The 18,926-nt window shown below is 45.2% G+C and overlaps 1 protein-coding gene across 3 annotated transcripts in view; it reads right to left on the reverse strand.

Annotated features, from left to right (window-relative positions):
- Nucleotides 1-10,176: 10,176 nt before the first annotated feature.
- LOC140195258 (ankyrin repeat and BTB/POZ domain-containing protein 3-like) overlaps nt 10,177-18,926 on the reverse strand; it is an 80,759-nt gene continuing 72,009 nt past the window's right edge. Inside the window, exons 15-17 of one of the 3 annotated variants that reach the window (XM_072253311.1) lie at nt 16,316-16,384; nt 14,287-14,400; nt 10,177-11,811 (exon numbers count right to left, since the gene is read on the reverse strand). In XM_072253311.1, the coding sequence (XP_072109412.1) occupies nt 11,611-11,811; nt 14,287-14,400; nt 16,316-16,384 (384 nt within the window). In that variant the 3' untranslated portion in view covers nt 10,177-11,610. Of the gene's footprint in view, nt 11,812-14,228; nt 14,401-16,315; nt 16,385-18,926 lie in introns of all 3 variants that reach the window. The other 2 variants (XM_072253313.1, XM_072253312.1) reach the window with 2 other exon arrangements.

Below are 18,926 nucleotides of genomic sequence, written 5' to 3' on the forward strand. Positions count from 1 at the left end.
TCTGGTTTTCTGGTACAGACCTGGGTCGCCAGACTTGAATACCACAGAGCTAGCCTTCAGCAGATGACCTACCTCCTGCTTCATCCACGGCTTTTGGTTTGGGAATGTACAGTAAGTCTTTGTAGGCACACACTCATCCACACAGATTTTAATGAAGTCAGTAAGAACTGCAGCATACTCATCCAGATTCAAAGATGAATCCTTGAATACAGTCCAGTGCACTGATTCAAAGCAGTCCTGTAGGTGCTCCCGTGATTCCCTTGTCCATACCTTCTTGGTCCTCACTACTGATGCTGCAGTCTTCAGTCTCCGCCTATACTCAGGGATTAGAAATACAGCCAGGTGATCAGTCTTCCTGAAGTGAGGGCGTGGAACAGCACGGTAGGCATTCTTGATGGCGGTGTAACAGAAATCCAGTGTCACGCAACACACATCAAAGTTGCTGGTGAACGCTGCAGGCCAGGCAGCATCTCTAGGAAGGGCTACAGTCGACATTTCAGGCCAAGACCCTTCATCAGGACTAACTGAAGGAAGAGTTAGTAAGAAATGTCGACTGTACCTCTTCCTAGAGATGCTGCCTGGCCTGCTGCGTTCACCAGCAACTTTGATGTGTGTTGCTTGAAATTCCAGCATCTGCAGAATTCCTGTTGTTAGCGTTTTTAGAAATCCAGTGTGTTGTTTCCTATGGGATTGCAAGTGATTTAGTGATGGTAGTTGTTTAGTGATTTTTTTCAGACTTTTTCAAATCAACGTTTTGGTGAAAATCTCCCAAAACAATGGTGAAGGCGTTAGGGTGCGCAGTTTCGTGCATGTTGATCCCATTGCTCAGATCATCTAAAGCCTGTTTGACATTGGCCTGAGGTGGAATGTAAACTGCTACCGGAATGACCCCCGAGAACTCCCATGGTAGGTAAAAAGGACGGCACTTTACTACTAGATATTCCAGGTCTTGTGAGCAGAATTGGGATAGCACTGATATACTTGTGCACCAAGAGTTGATCATGAGGCATGGATCGCTGCATCCGGTACGGAAAGGGTTAAGCAGGATTCCGTGAAACAAAGGACACACACGGTCCTAATGTCCCTCTGATTCAGCACCCTACCTCTGAGATCATCGATTTTATTCAGCATAGACTGCACGTTCACCAACAAGATAGTCGCTATAGGGACTTTAAAATGCCGTTTCCTTAAACACACTTGTATCCCCCTCTACACCCGCGCTTCCTCTGAGGTGTCCTATGTGGACCACACTGGGTGTTGTTTCCATTGGCTTTAAGCACTGATAGTTCGCTTAAACGCATTAAGACATCTTTGTTGACTGTACTGTCCTTGGAAGCAGTTGTGCTTTTTAGCTGCATCGGGCTGAAACGGGAATATTTAATCGTATCCATTGAGAATACTGCTGCGACTCAAGTCACGCCTAGGCGCCCCAGAAGCAATCCACATACTCACCACTCCCTGTGTAAAAACCTGCCTCTGCCATTCACCCCACCCATACTTCCCTCCAAAAGCTTAACACTAAGAAAAGTTTGGATAGGTACATGGATAGGACAGGTACGGATGGAAAGCTGTGGTCCAGATGCAGGTCGATGGGACTAGACAGAAAAACAAGCTGCTTGGACTAGTTGGGGTCAAGGGTCCGTGCTGTCATGCTCTACAACTCTATGGCAAGAGGTTTGACTGAATTGTGGACAGTGTGGAAATTGGTGTGAGATTGCCAAGATATTGATGTGTTGGGAAAATGGGCTGAGAAATGGCAAATGAAGTTTAATCTGGGTAAAATATACTCCATATATAAATGATTTGGATATGAATGGACAAGCCATGACCAGTAAGTTTGCAGATAAACAACAGGTGGAGTATCCCATCTCCAAAATTCCAAAATCTGAAAAGCTCCAAAATCCAACTTTATTGAGTGTTGACATCACAAATGGAAAATTTCGCAAGGTGCTGGGTAGGTTTCCAGGCGATATACAGGTCTTTGCACACTACAGACAGTTCTGAGAGTGACCTCACATATGTAATAAACAGAAGTTTGACAAACTCGACATAAATTGAAAAATGAAGATCTCGTTCATGTATTGAAGGAGTGGATTCGATAGTGTCAGAGTAAATATGTACTGCTGATCATGAAAGAAGCAAAAATCTATCACAATGAGCTGAAAAGTGAAGGTAATTGCTTATTTTACAAAATTATTGAAAATATATAAAACTAACCTCCCCTCCTGTCGTAGTTGCTGTAGATGCAAATATTTCAAACTCTGAAAAACAACAAAATCTGTAACACCTGCAGCCCCAAGCATTTCGGATAAGGGATACTCAAAGAGGCTTATCAAAATTTACAAGTGGATCTTGATAGGGCTGAGGAAAGGCAAACAACATTTCTAAATGCGAGGTGCTGTGTATCGGTAAGTTAAACAGGATTGAACTTTCACAGATAAAGTCAGGGCCTTGAGGGGTTTTGTAGAATGGGGGCTCAACAGGAGCACGGATGGTAAGGATTGGAGGGAACCAATTATAAGATATAGGAGCAGATTTGGGCCATGCGGCCCATTGAGTCTACTCTACCATTCCATCATGACTGATTATCCCACTCAATCACATTTATTTGCCTTAACCGTTGACACCCTTACAAATTGAAAACCTATCAACCTACGTTTTAAATATACCCAATCACCTGGCCTCAACAGCCGCCTACAGCAATGAATTCCACAGGTTCACCATGCCCTGGCTAAAGAAATTCCTCCTCATCACTGTTTTAAATAGACATCCTCCATTCTGAGAACAGGCTGTGCCCTTTGGTCCTAGACTCCCCCACTACAGGAAACATCCTCTCCATACTCTCTCTATTCAACAGGTTTCAATGAGATGCCCCTACATCCTTCTACACACCAGTGAAAATAGGTACATGGATGGAGGGAAATGCAGGTAGGTGGGACTAGGTTGAAGATCATGTCAGCATGCAGTAAATGGGCCAAATGGTCACCTGGGTTAAAGCCACAGAGGCTTTTGTGTTAAAATGCAGAAGCATGTAGTGACAGTTGATGGAGATGGGAGTCAGACCACAGTGTTGTCATTAACTAACTGGACTTTGAAACCTCAAACTCTATCCTCTATTATACATTATTTAGCTTGTCGCTCATCACCAAACTCTTCATTTGTTTCTTATTTATTTAGAGAAATAGTGGGGAACAGGTCATTCCAGGCCAGCAACCTGCCTACATAACCTTAGCCTAATCATAGGACAGTTTACAGTGACTAATCAGCTTACTAACTGGTACACCTTTGGACTGTGGGAGGAAACCAGAGAACCCGGGGAAAACCCATGTGTTCACAGGGAGAACGTACCGACTCCTCCCCGATGGCGACATAACTGAATGCCCCCATGCTGTAATGGTGTTGCACTAACCGCAATGTCGTCGTGTCACCCACGTTCTGGAGTCTGAACAACAAATTACCATTTTTAAATAGAATTCACTTCTTGGATACAGATATCGACCAATCGGTAACCTTGTGTGTGTGTTCGAGTCTATATTTGCATAGTCAATCACCAATCACACTTCCATAATGCAGGTGTAAACAGCCAATAGAATCTCGACATTATAGGACAATACTGGGCTATTGACAGCATCCACATTATTCCACAAAGAAAGATTCATTGGGAATTCGAGATATAGATCAAGTGAGAGCTGGTGATGTCTGGAAGTTAAACAAGGTGACCCGGGACTTTATTCCGGATGATGTTGAAAGAGGTGGGTTAATTAGGGACGCTACGGTTGCAGGACACTATTCAAGCTTAGAGCGCTTAATGGTCATTGGTCTTAAGGCATGTCCCAATGTCTTTGCCTCTTTGGTATATTAGAAGCCATCTGTTCAACCTTCCTCCATCCATTATGCATTGACGTGTGCTGGTCTGGTCTCTGATCTAGAACGTAGAACAGTACAAGCTCTTCGGCCACCAAGTTGTGCCAACTTCTACTCCAAGATCATTTTAAGCTTTTCTCCTACATAGCCCTCCATTTTCTAGCATCCATGTGTCAATCTAAGAGTCTCTTAAAGGTCCTTAATATATCTACCTCTACTCACCCCCAGCAGTGTTTTTCATGTGTCCACTACTCTCTGTGTAAAATACTTACCTCTGACATCCTCCTCTATACTTTGTCCAATCACTTTAAGATCATGCTCCTTCATAATAGAAATTTCTACCCCGGTAGAAAGGGCTGACTGTGCTCTCTATCATTTCTGACCCTGGAGAAAGGGGCTGACCGTCTGCTTTAGGGAACTGGAGCTGCAGCTCGATGACCTTCATCTGGTCAGGGAGAGTGAGGAGGTGATAGAAAGGAGCTATAGGGAGGTTGTCACCCTGGGACCACAGGAGACAGAGAAGTGAGTAACACTCAGGAGAGGGAAGGGCAAGAAGCAGGTACTAGAGAGTACCCCAGTGGCTGTCCCCCTTAACAATAAGTACTCCTGTCTGAGTATTGTTGGAGGAGACGGCCTACCTGGGGGAAGCAACAGTGGTCGCGCCACTGGCACAGAGTCTGGCCCTGTGGCTCAGAAGGGTAGGGAAAGGAAGAGGATGGCAGCAGTGATAGAGGACTCTATAGTTAGGGGGTCAGATAGGCGATTCTGTGGATGCAGGAAAGAAACGCATATGGTAGTTTGCCTCCCAGGTCCGGGATGTTGCTGGTTGCGTCCAGGATATTCTGAAGTGGGAAGGAGAACAGCCAGAGGTCATGGTACATATTGGTACCAAAGACATAGGCCCAAAAAGGGAGGAGGTCCTGAAAACAGACTACAGGGAGTTAAGAAGGAAGTTGAGAAGCAGGACCTCAAGGTAGTAATCTCGGGATTACTGCCTGTGCTACGTGATGGTGAGTATGGGAATAGAGTGAGATGGAGGATAAATGCGTGGCTGAGGGATTGGAGCAGGGGGCAGGGATTCAGATTTCTGGGGCAGGTGTGACCTGTACAAAAAGGACGGGTTGCACTTGAATCCCAAGGGGACCAATATCCTGGCAGGAAGGCTTGCTAAGGCTATTGTGGAGAGCTTAAACTAGAATTGCTGGGGGGTGGGAACTGAACTGAAGAGACAGAGGAAGAGGCAGTTGGCTCACAAATAGAGAAAATTTGGAGACAGTGCGAAAGGGAGGATAGGCAGGTAATAGAGAAGGGTCGCGCTCAGTCCGATGGGCTGAGATGTGTATTTTAATGCGAGGGGTATCATGAATAAAGCGGATGAGCATAGAGCATGGATCAGTACTTGGAGCTATGATGTTGTGGCCATTACAGAGACTTGGATGGTGCAGGGGCCGAAATGGTTACTTCAAGTGCCGGGTTTTAAATGTTTCGGAAAAGATAGGGAGGGAGTCAAAAGAGGTGGGGGCGTGGCACTGTTGATCAGAGATAGTGTCACGGCTGCAGAAAAGGAGGAAGTCATGGAACAGTTGTCTACGGAGTCTCTGTGGGTGGAAGTTAGGAATAGGGAGGGGTCAATAACTCTACTGGGTGTTTTTTATAGACCACCCAATAGTAACAGGGACATCGAGGAGCATATAGGGAGCCAGATTCTGGAAAAGAGTAGTAATAACAGGGTTGTTCTGGTGGGAGATTTTAATTTCCCAAATATTGATTGGCATCTCCCTAGAGTGAGGAGTTTAAATGGGGTAGAGTTTGTTAGGTGTGTTAAGAAGGTTTCTTGACAAAATATGCAGATAAGCCTACAAGAGGAGAGGCTGTACTTGATCTGGTATTGGGAAATGAACCTGGTCAGGTGTCAGGTCTCTCAGTGGGAGAGCATTTTGGAGACAGTGATCACAATTCTATCTCCTTTACCATAGTATTGGCGAGGGATAGGAACAGACAAGTTAGGGAAATGTTTAATTGGAGTAAGGGGAACTATGAGGCTATCAGGCAGGAACTTGGAAGCATAAATTGGAAACAGATGTTCTCAGGGAAACGTACGGAAGAAATGTGGCAAATGTTCAGGGGATATTTTCATGGGGTTCTAAGTAGGTACGTTCCAATGAGACATGGAAAGGATGGTAGCATACAGGAACTGTGGTGCACAAAGGCTGTTGTAAATCTAGTCAAGAAGAAAAGAAGAGCTTACGAAAGGTTCAGAAAACTAGGTAATGATATGAATCTAGAAGATTAAAAGGCTTGCAGAAAGGAGCTTAAGAATGAAATTAGGAGAACCAGAAGAGGCCATGAGAAGGCCTTGGCAGACAGGTTTAATGAAAACCCTAAGACATTCTACAAGTATGTGAAGAGCAAGAGGATAAGACGTGAGAGAATAGGACCAATCAAGTGTGACAGTGGAAAAGTGTTTATGGAACCGGAGGAGATAGCAGAGGTACTTAATGAATACTTTGCTTCAGTACTCACTATGGAAAAGGATCTTGGCAATTGTAGGGATGACTTGCAGTGGACTGAAAAGCTTGAGAATGTAGATATTGAGAAAGAGGATGTACTGGAGCTTTTAGAAAGCATCAAGTTGGATAAGTCACCGGGACCGGATGGCATGTACCCCAGGCTACTGTGGGAAGCGAGGGAGGAGATTGCTGAGCCTCTGGCAATGATCTTTGCATCATCAATGAGGACGGGAGATGTTCCGGAGGATTGGAGGGTTGTGGATGTTGTTCCCTTATTCAAGAAAGCGAGTAGAGCTATCCCAGGAACTTATAGGCCAGTGATTCTTACTTCAGTAGTTGGTAAGTTAATGGAGAAGATCCTAAGAAGCAGGATCTATGAACATTTGGAAAGGCATAATATGATTAGGAATAGTCAGCATGGCTTTGTCAAAGGCAAGTCGTGCCTTACGAGCCTGATTGAACTTTTTGAGGATGTAACTAAGCACATTGATGAAGGTAGAGCCGTAGATGTAGTGTATATGGATTTTAGCAAGGCATTTGATAAGGCACCCCCGTGCAAGGCTTATTGAGAAAGTAAGGAGGCATGGGATCCAAGGGGGCATTGCTTTGTGGATCCAGAACTGGCTTGCCCACAGAAGACAAAGAGTGGTTGTAGACGAGTCATATTCTGCATGGAGGTCGGTTACCTGTGATGTGCCTTAGGGATCTGTTCTGGGACCCCTACTCTTTGTGATTCTTATAAATGACCTGGATGAGGAAGTGGAGGGTTGGGATAGTAAATTTGCTGATGACACAAAGGTTGGGTGTGTTGTGGATAGTGTGGAGGACTGTCAGAGGTTACAGTTGGACATCGATAGGATGCAAAACTGGTCTGAGAAGTGGCAGATGGAGCTCAACCCAGATAAATGTGAGGTGATTCATTTTGGTAGGTCAAATATGATGGCAGAATATAGTATTAATAGTCAGACTCTTGGCAGTGTGGAGGATCAGAGGGATCTTGGGGTCTGAGTCCATAGGACACTCAAAGCTGCTACTCAGGTTGACTCTGTGGTTAAGAAGGCATACGGTGCACTGGCCTTCATCAGTCATGGGATTGAGTTTAAAAGTCAAGAGGTAATGTTGCAGCTATATAGGACCCTGGTCAGACCCCACTTGGAGTACTGTGCTCAGTTCTGGTTGTCTCACTATAGGAAGGATGTGGAAACCATAGAAAGGGTGCAGAGGAGATTTACAAGGATGTTGCCTGGATTGGGGGGAATGCATTATGAGAATAGGTTGAGTGAAACCAGACTTTTTTCCTTGGAGCAGCGGAGGATGACAGGTGACCTGATAGAGGTGTACAAGATGATGAGAGGCATTGATTGTGTGGATAATCAGAGGCTTTTCCCCAGGGCTGAATTGGCTAGCAAGAGAGGACATATTTTTAAGGTGCTTGGAAGTAGGTACAGAAGAGATGTCAGGGGTAAGTTTTTTACGCAGAGTGGTGACTGCATGGAATGGGCTGCCGGTGGCAGAAACAATAGGGTCTTTTAAGAGACTCCGGGATGGCTACATGGAGCTTAGTAAAATAGAGGGTTATGGGTAAAGCCTAGGTAGTTCGAAGGTAGGGTAATGTTTGGCACCGCTTTGTGGCTGAAAGGCCTGTATTGTGCTGTATGTTTTCTATGTTTCTATCATTTCTGCCGCAGGAGAAAGGGGCTGACTGTCCGTTCTGTCTATGCCTGTTATGCACCGTTATCAAGTCACCTCTCCACTCCAAAGAGAAAAGCCGTAAGAGAAAGGCACCTGGAGGAAAGCCACTTGGTCATGGGTTGAACGTACAAACACCTTCCAGGCGGTGGTGGGAATTGAACCCCTATCAGTGATCACTGGTGCTCTATATCGATGCACTAACTGCCGGTATACCATGCCTCCCCATCTCATCAACGTCCATTTGTAACCTATAACAATCTTTTATACTATCCACACCACCACCAAACTTTGCGTCATCTGCAAACTTACCAACCCACACTTCCACTTCCTTATCTAATCATTGTTATCTTGTCCCCCCCACCCCGTCTGAAACTTTCCCTTTGCATCGGAGACTTTGCGCAGGATTCCTTAAAGGTTAACTTGCAGTTTGAGTCCATGGTGCGGAAGGCGAATGCGTTGTTAGCATTCATTTCAAGAGGACTAGAATATAAGAGCAAAGATACGATGCTGAGGGTTGATAAGGCATTGGTCAGACTGCACCTGGGAGTATTGTGGGCAGTTTTGGCCCCTTTATCTCAGAAAAGATGTGCTTCCCTTGGAGAGCGTCCAGAGGTTAACGAGAACAAGGAGAATTTAATGGCTCAGGTCCTGTACTCACTGGAGTTTAGAAGAATGAGGGGATATCTCATTGAAACCTATTGAATATTGAAAAGCCTAGACACAAGGGGATGTGGAGAGGATATTTCCCATAGTAGGGGAGTCTAGGACCAGAGGGCACAGACTCAGAATAGAGCGATGTCCATTTAGAACAGAGATGAGGAGGAATTTCTTTAGCCACGGGGTGGTGAATCTGTGGAGTTCATTGCCACTGACAACTATGGAGGCCAAGTCGTTGAGCATATTTAAAGCAGAGGTTGATAGGTTCTTGATTAGTCGGGGCATCAAAGGTTACATGGGTAAAGCAGGAAAATGGGGCTGAAAGTGATAATATGATGGAGGAGAGTAGCCTAATTCTACTCCAATAGGTTATGGTCTTATGCTACTGTGACTGTCGATACCTTTGAATTCTTCATCTCCAAGTGTGAATGCTTGAAACCGCGGTGAGTAAAACAGTTCTGAATTGTCTTAATCCTTATTTCTCGCCAACTAACAGAGACAAAAATCACTGCCTTCTGAACACCAACATATGCAACTGGTGCTATTTTAAAACTGTCTGTTCTGGGCATGTAGTATCTGACAGCTGCACAACGTGTCTCTAGTTAGAAACATTTCGCCAACAGTCCTGTGCCCCAGTTAAGCAGCATAGGATCTCAAATAAATGAAGGGAATCCCGGCTATTTTCTCCATTAGATGTTTTGTTCTTTAAGAGCTGTCCCAAATAAGCAGCTGCCCCGATTAACCGATGGCCCAAATAACTGGAATCGACTGTGTATGAGGAACATAACTCGTTGAATGATTAGCCCTGGGGCGTAATGGCCGGCAACACGAGCAGGGTCTTTACCTATTGCTATATCCAATACAGGCACAACTTCCTCCCAGTTTGAGTGGGACGGTTTGGCTGGAGATTACCATGGGTGGGGGGGCAAAAAGTGAGACATTTCCCCACAGGACTGAAGTTACATATTTAATAAAAATATTCACCTACTTACAGGAAAGATGTAAATAAGGTTGAAAGAGTATAGCGTAAATATACAAGGATGTTGCCGAAACTGGAGGACCTGAGTTCTAGGGAGAGGTTGAATAGCTTTGGATTTTATTCCCCGGAGTGTGGAAGGTTGAGGAGATTTGATGGAGGCATACAAAATTATGGATAGGGTGAGACTACAACTAGAGGCTGTAGGTTAAGGGTGAAAGGTGAAACGTTGAAGGGAAACTTCTTCATTCAGAGGGTGGTGAGAGGGTGAAACAAGTTGCCTGTGGACGTGGTGGATGCCGGGTCGACTTCAGTATCGAAGAGAAGTTTGGATAGGTACGTGGACGGGAGGGATGTGGAGGTCTGGGGTCAGGGTGCAGGTCGACGGGTCTAGGCAGTTTAAACTCGGCATGGACCAGAGGGCTGAGGGCGCTGTTACTGTTCTGTGACTCTGACTCAATAAAAGAACACACAAAGGAACTGAATGATGTTTAATAATGAAAGAAAAAAGGTTTACCTATCTGATTTACCAGTCTATTCAAAGTTATGTACATCATTGAAATCCTTCATTTGATTTTCATGCCTGATGAAAACACAGATTTCTTACACTTTCTATAAATAATCTTCTGCTTAATATCTTGTTTATACAAAATAACAAAAGAGCATTAAATTAAGCAATAAGATACAATAGCTTACACACAATATTGCACTTCAGTTAAAAAAAAAATCCTTTGGTTTCTCTGCAACACACACAGAACGCTGGAAGAGCTCAGCAGGTCAGGCAGTATCGATGGACAGGGATAAACACTCGATGTTTTGGGCTGAGACCCTTCAGCATTGGTTTCTGTTGCTATTGGAAACAGTACCTGAGGCTCAGTATGGCTTTGCGTTTGAATGCTGGGGTAGAACTGTGAAGCAGTCAATACCGCTTCCCGATCTCACACAGATCTCTCCTATCAGTCTACCTGCAGACCATAGGAGAATGTAAACTGAAATCAGAGGTGCAAAGGGAGTTGGGAGCCCTTGTGCAGGATTCCCCGAAGGTCAATTTGTAGGTCGAGTCAGTGGTGAGAAAGGCAGACGCAGTGCTAGAATTCATTTCAAGAGGACTAGAATATAACAGCAGGGCTGTGATGCTGAGGCTTTGCTCAGATCACGCAGGGAGTATGGCGAGCAGTTTTGGATTCCATATTGCAGAAAGGATGTGCTGACAATGGACAGTGTCTTGAGGAGGTTCACAAGAATGATCCTGGGAACGCAAGGGTTAATGTATGAGAACCACTTGACGGCTCTGGGTCCGTACACACTGGCGTTCAGAAGAATGAGGAGGGGTATCAGTGAGACCTATCGAATATTTAAAGGCCTAAACAGAGTGGATGTGGAGGGGATGTTTCCTTTGGTGGTGGGGTCTAGGACCAGAGGGCACAGCCTCACAATAGAAATACGTCCATTTAGAGCAGAGGTGAGGAGGGATTCCTTCAGCCAGAGAGTGGTGAATCTGTGGAATTCATCACCACAGCGGCTGTGAGGCCAGGTCACTGGGTGTACTTAAAGCAGAGATTGATCGGTTCTTGATCCGTCAGGGTGTCAAAGTTTACAGGGAGAAGGCAGGAGCATGGGATCAAGAGGGATAATAAATCAGCCATGATGGAAAGGTGGAACAGACTCGATGGGCCCAATGGCCAGATTCTGCTCCTATATGCCTCATGGTCTGATGGCCTTATTTCACCAAGGGTGAAATGGAAGGGGACAGATTCTCTCAGAAGAAACATTTAAGGTTGTTCTGTTTCAACACCAAGCCACTCTGAGGCATGCCTATTGAACTGTGCTGCTCGATATCTTGTCCAGTAGACCCATCTCCATTTACATTAAGTGCTGTTCGCCATCCAAAGGTGAGGTCCTGTCAGTGCGTCACACCGTCGTTTCCTTGGAGATGGGCTGGTACACGGCCTGCATCCTGGAGGCCAGGGTCTGCTGCAAGTCTGCCAGGAGGTCGGATTTTACTGCCTCGTCCATCAACAGCTGCTGGAAAGACCCCTGCTCCAGCAGGGACAGCAAGTTCTTCAGGAAGTAGCCGCTGCAGTATGAGACCAACTTGGATGCTCCGGCGACCTGCAGCGAACAGGGCTAGAGCTTTACCGGCAAGAAAATCACAAGCATTGTGCCTTTCTGGCTTTACAATAGAGAGTTCTATCCCTCCATTCATTTACATTTGCACAGAGAAGCAGCAACCATTGTTGGGGACCCCCGCCACCCAGGTCCTGCTCTCTTCTCGCTGCTGCCATCAAGAAGGAGGTACAGGACCTCAGGACCCACAACCACCAGCTTCAGGAACAGCTATCACCCCTCAACCATCAGGCTCTTGAACTAGAGGGGATAACCTCACTCAACTTCACCCACCCCAACACTGAACTGTTCCCACAACCTATGGACTCACTTTCAAGGACCCTTCATCTCATTGTCTGGATATTTATTTTTTTTACTAATTTGTTTTGATTTGTTATTTCTTTCTATTTACTCTGAATGCCCGCAAGAAAGCAAATCTCAAGGTGACATACATGCAGTTTGATTTATTACAGCTCTCTGAGTTACAGTCATACAACACAGAACATTACATCACAGTACAGGCCCTTCGGCCCACAACGTTGTGCTGACCTTTCAAGATCAATCTAACCCTTCCCTCTCACATAGCCCTCCATTTTATATCATCCGTGTGCCTATCTGACTCTCCAATGTCCCTAATGTATCTGCCTCTGCCACCACCCCGGCAGTGCGTTCCACTTACCCACTATTCCCTGGGTGAAAAAACCTACCTCTCACATCCCCCATACTTTCCTCCAATCACCTTAAACTGACGACCTCCGGTGTTGAGTCAGTAATAAGGAAGGCAAAATATTATATACAATATGGAAAACTACAGAACCAAACGGGCTCTTTGGCCCACGATGTACTGACCTTTTACACTGGGCAAGATCAATCGAACCCCTCCCTCCACATCGCCCTCTGTCTGTTTATCATCTACATGCTTATCTAAGAGTCATGGAGTAAAATAAAACAGGCCCCTCAGCCCAACTTGCCCATGCTGAGTGAAATACCGACCTCAGCTATTTGTCCACATCCTTCTAATCCGTTAGTAGGAAGACATAGAAGCAGAATTAGGCCACTCACCCACTGAGTCTTCCCCGCCATGCCAGCCTGGCTGATTTATTAAACCCATGCTCCTGCCTTCTTCCCATAACCTTTAACACCTCGACTAACCAAAAACCCATCAACCTCCGCTTTAAATATACCCAACCACTTGGCCTCCATAGCCGACTGTGGCAATGAATTCCACAAGATTCACCACTCTCTGGCTTAAGAAATTCTTTCTCATCTCTTTTCTAAATGGATATCTTTCCACTTCGAGGCTGTGCCCTCTGCTCCTAGACTCTCGCTCTATAGGAAACATTCTCCCCACATCCACTCCATCTAGGCCTTTCAATATTTGATAGGCTTCCAGCGATGACAGCCCCAGAGCCTTAAAACGGTTGCTTTCCTCACCACTGATTCAATTAAACCTTTAGGAAATCTTGCATGAGGACTCGCAAGTATGTTGCACCTCTGAATTTTCTCCACGTTTAGAAAATAGTCTACACCTGTATTCTTTACCAAAGTGCGTGACCATACACATGCCTATACTGTATTCCTTCTGCCACTTCTTTTCCCGTTCTCCCAATCTGTCCAAGACCTTTTGCAAACTCCCTGCTTCCTCAACATGACCTGCCCCTCCACCTATCTTTGCACTGTACCACCTGCAAAATTGGCTACAAACCAATCAATTCCATCAGCCAAACCGTTGGCATATAACATAAAAATCACTGACCCTTGCGGAAATCAACTAGTCACCAGCGGCCAATCAGAAAAGGCTCCCTTTCTTCCAACTGTCTGCCTCCTGCTAGTCAGCTAATCTTCCATCCATGCTAGTATCTTTCCTGTTATACCACAGGCTCTTATCTTGTTTAGCAGCCTCAGGTGTGGCTTCTTTCTATCCTGAAATCTTATTCCCTAGAACGAAGAAGATTGAGGGGAGGTTTGATAGAGGTATGCAAATTTATGAGGATAAATGCAAGCAGGCATTTTCCCACTGAGGTTGGGTGAGACCAGAACTAGAGGTCATGATTTAAAGGTGAAAGGTGAAATAGTTAAGGAGCATATGAGGGGAAACTTCTTCACTCAGAGGGCGGTGGGAATGAGGAACGAGCTGCCAGCAGGAGCAGTCGACTCAGGTACGATTTCAGCATTGAAGAGAAATTTGGATGTGAGGGGAATGGAGGGCTATGGTCCACGTGCAAGTCAATGGGACAAGTAGCACAGGTTAGATGGGACGAATGGCTTGTTTCTGTGCTGCAGTATTCTATGGCTGTATGACTGTCAGCCTATAAAATGGTACCTACGTAGCGAGTTCTCCACATGGCGTTGAACTCCACCAAAATTAATCCTTTTACTTCAAAGAATACCCCATTAATCGTTAAAGCATTCCTGAAGATTACCTCAGGATGCAGCGCGTTATGCAACTTGGGTATCAGCGTGAGGTAGGGCTGACCTCACCTTGGCCCTTTGATAGGTCTTGGAGCTGTCAGCAAGGGTCAAATCTCTTGAACACATGGCTTCGCAGTGATGCATAAGCGATTCTAGCTTGAAGAGGCTGGAAGCTGAGAGAACCTGGAACAGAGACGGAGAGGTGAGTAGGGCAAGGAAGAACCCGGAACAGAGACAGAGTGCGGAAGCTCCAGCCAGGCAAGGGTTAAAATGCTTCCAGTAAGATGTCACGTGTTTCATGGCAGCAGCTCCTCAAGGTCCAACAAATGGTGCAAACATTTGTCTTAAAACTTTTCTCGTCATCACAGAATCTCTGTGGAGATTCTACTGGCTATTAATATCTGCATTGCTGTAGTGTGATTGGTCACTGATTATGCAAAGTTATTACCCTACAACCAGCAGACTCCTGAACCGGCGTGGATAACTTCACCCACCCCAGCACTGAACTGATTCCACAACCCACTGCCCCACTTTCAATGTCTCTACAACTCATGTTCTCTGTATTTCATATTATTATTATTTGTTTTTATTAATTTGCATAGATTGTCTTCACTTGCACGTCGTTTGTCAGTCTTTGTGTGCAATTTTTCATTGATTCTTCTTTGTTCTACTTTGTTAATAAATTTACTTTGAACTTTGAATAAGGAAATGAAACATATGCACAAGAGATTACCAGTTGGTCAGTATCTGTATCCACTTGTTAACTTCTGTGTAAAAAGGGCATTTTCGTTCAGACTTCAGAAGAGTTTGGTGACAGGGGCCAGGCTGATCTCCTTGTGCATGAGTACATAAAGTGCGGCTGAGGATTGTCTGCGAGTCGTTAATAGTCCGGTGACGATGAGTAATCTCTCTACATGTCCATCATACCCACTCCATCTCTTACACTCTATACCCACTCTAATCATCTTATTCCAAAGCACATGTACCATAATTCATTCCACTAAAAGCATCTAATCTAATCCACTCCAAGAGAAATCGAGAAAACACACGTAAATCTACCCCTCGGCTGTGGATTATTTCCTATGCCCCACTCACATCCATCTCATTTCTTCCAAATTCAAAGTAAATTTATTATCAAGGGATATGTATGTCACCACATAGTACCCTGAGACTCATTTTCTTGTAGGCATTTACAGGAGAATAAAGAGATACAACTGAATTTCTGAAAAAGCATACATCGGCAAAGATGAACTAACAACCAATGTGCAAAAGAAGACAAATTGCGCAAATGAAATATAAATAATAATTATAAAAATAGGCCTTGAAGGTGAGTCTGTAGGCTGTGGAATCAGTTCAGTGTTGCGGTGAGTGAAGTTATCCTCTCTGGTTCAGGAGCTGAGGGGTAATAACTATTCCTGAACCTGGTGGTGTGGGTCCTGAGGCTCCTGGTGATAGCAGTGAGAAGAGAGCACGGCCTGGATGGTGCGGGTCCTCGATGATGGATGCTGCTCTCCTGTGGAAGTGCTCTGTGTAGATGTGCTCAATGGTGGGGGCTGTGTGATGGACTGGGCCGTACCCACTACTGACAGTCGGCTTTTCCCGTTCCTGGGCTTTGGTGTTTCCACACCAGGCTGTGATGCAGCCAGCTGGGATACTCTCCACTCCGCATCAATAGAAGTTTGTCGAGATTTTAGGTGACATGCCAGATGGATCTTCACAAACCCTTCAGAGAAAGTGAGGTGCTGCCCACTTCCTGACATTCCTGCTCTCCACTACCAGTCCTTAACTGACAACTATCAGCCACCCACTCTTAGGAGTGTGTCATTTCCAGTATGTCTATATTGAATATCACCTTCCCACCCCACCAACACTGCCACTATAGGAGTGCCTCGATTCGTCGTCCTTGACTGATGCTACTTCCCTGCCCACGGTAACGAACTTGGTGCACAGACACGTCAGTTCACATTATGATCTGACTGAGGATGTGGATAAGTATGTCTGTGTCTTCTGACAGCTCACCACTTGCCAAGTGGCAGGACACTCGGGAATAAGGGTGCGAGTATGACCAATTTGAGATGCACAGGAGAGAAGAGCTTACCTCCAAGGCTCTGTTTTTCCTGATATTCAGTCCCTCTGTTCCTCCATTGTAAATATACCGAACCAAACACTGTGGAGACATCACAGATTTAGATAAGAGTTCGTGCACAAGGCTCCAATAATAAATGGCAAGTGAAAAAAATAATTTCTCCAAATGCAAAACTTCCATTTCTTTCACAGGTTTGGTTATTACAGAGACCTTTATAGCCAGGTATTACTGCTGTGGTATAGTTTGTTGACATTTCTATAACGGGTTTGGTTATTACAGAGACCTTTATAGCCAGGTATTACTGCTGTGGTATAGTTTGTTGCTATTGTGTTGAAAAATTGTAGCCTACACACTGTACATCATTAGCTATGCAAAAATCAAAATGGGATGAGGAAAGAGAGAAAGAAAGAGAGAGAAAGGAAAAAGAGAAAGATTAAAGAGAGATTAGCTTTATTTGTCACCTGTACATCGAAACATACGGTGAAATGTGTCATTTGCAAACAACACATCATGCTGAGAGCAGCCCCCAAGTGTTGCCCATCATTCAGCACCAACAAAGCAAGGCCACAACTCACTGATCCTAACCCGTATGTCTTTGGAATGAGGAAACCAGAGCACCCGGAGGAATAGCACACCGTGACGTGGAGAACAAACTCCTTACAGTGACGGGAATCGGTGATCACTGGTGCGTTAAACCATAGCACTGTTATGCTACTGTGCTGCCTCAGTTATTGTTACTTTGTTGGAGACCATAGCAACTAAACTGCACACTGTCACCCGTACAAATTCAGAATGAGTTGGACACCCAGCCATTCACCTTTGGTGGAGACGATAGCAAATAACAGCCAGGAGTATCAGGGAATCATTTCCAACAAACATCTAAAACATGTCACCTAAACCTGTGCCAAACTTCTGGAGATGCACAGTGGAGAGTATCCTGACTGGTTTCATCATGGCCTGCTATGGAAATGCCAATGCCCAGGAGCGGAAAAGCTGACAGAAAGTGCAGGATATAGCCCAGTCCATCAAAGGTACAGCCCTCCCTATAATCCAGCATTCATTTCAAGAGGTCTAGAATACAAGAGCAGGGATGTGATGCTGAGGCTTCATAAGGCACTGGTGAGGCCTCCCCTTGAGTATTGTGAACAGTTTTGGGCCCCTCATCTTAGAAAAGATGTGGTGGTATTGGAGAGGGTCCAGAGGAGGTTCACAAGGATGATTCCAGGAATGAAAGGGTTATCATACGAGGAACGTTTGATGGCTCTGGGTCTGTATTTACAGGAATTAAAAAGGTTGAGGGGGATCTCATTAAAACCTTCTGAATGTTGAAAGGCCTAGACAGAGTAGATGTGGAAAGGGTGTTTCCCATGGTGGGAGAATCTAGGACAAGAGGGCACAGCCTCAGGATAGAGGAACGCCCTTTCAAAACAGAGATGTGGAGAAATTTCTTTAGCCAAAGGCTGGTGAAATTTGTAGAATTTATTACCACATGCACTGTGGAGGCCAAGTCGTTGGGTGTATTTAAGGCAGAGATTGATAGGTTCTTGACTGGACATGGCATCAAAGGTTATGGAGAGAAGGCCGGAAAATGGGGTTGAGGAGAAGTGAAAAAAAGATCAGCCATGATTGAATGGCGGAGCAGACTTGATGGGCCAGATGGCCTAATTCTGCTCCTATGTCTTATGGTCTTATCTACAAGGAGCGCTGCCACAAGAAGGCAGTATCCACCATCCAGGCCATGCTCTCTTCTCCCTGCTATCACTGGGCAGGAGGTACAGGAGTCTGAGGTCTCACACTACCAGCTTCAGGAGCAGTTATTACCCCTCAACTATCAGGCTCCTGAACGGGTGCGGATAACTTCACTCACCCCAACTCTGAACTGATTCCACAACCTACAGGCTCACTCACAAGGACTCTACAACTTACGTTCTCAGTTTTATATTTGCACAGTATGTCTTCTTTTGCACATTGGTTGTTTGTTAGTCTTTTGTTTATGTGTAATTTTTCATAAATTCTATTGTATTTCTTTATTTTCCTGCAAATGCCTGCAACAAAATAGATCTCAGAGTAGAATATGATGACATATATGTCCTTTGATAAATTTTCTTTGATGTTGATACTTTCAGACTGATCATCTCTACCAAGGGAAGGTCCCTCGATTCTAACCTGAAGCATCTCTGTGTTAGAGGTGTGGGAGAACTCGCAAATAATGGGTTCGTTATCTGAATCATGTTTCAGTTATAAACAGAGTTAGTCACAGGATGGCATTGTTGCAGTAAGCGTCAATCTTACCCGTTCATCGATAGCCGCTCCCCCATGGGAGGTGGGGATTGGCCCGTGTGAGGAGCACTGCAGCCCATCCCACTACCTGTCGCTTCGTTGATGATGTCACGGCGCTGGTAGAGTTTAAATCCAGTGAGCAGTAGCCGCACAGCCTCTTTTCACTCACCTGGTCACCGCGGGCTGAGGGTTGTGTTATTGTGGGAACAGTAAACAGTGGAGGGGGGGCGGTGCTGTAAAGAGGGTCTGTGCACACACTTTAGATAAGTATTTGTCACAGTGTGTATGTTTAGTGTCTGCGCATATATAGTTAACAGACTTATCGGTAGTGAGTGTCTCTGTC

This window comes from Mobula birostris, chromosome 3, assembly GCF_030028105.1.
Source record: "Mobula birostris isolate sMobBir1 chromosome 3, sMobBir1.hap1, whole genome shotgun sequence".
Taxonomy (NCBI): Eukaryota; Metazoa; Chordata; class Chondrichthyes; order Myliobatiformes; family Myliobatidae; genus Mobula; species Mobula birostris.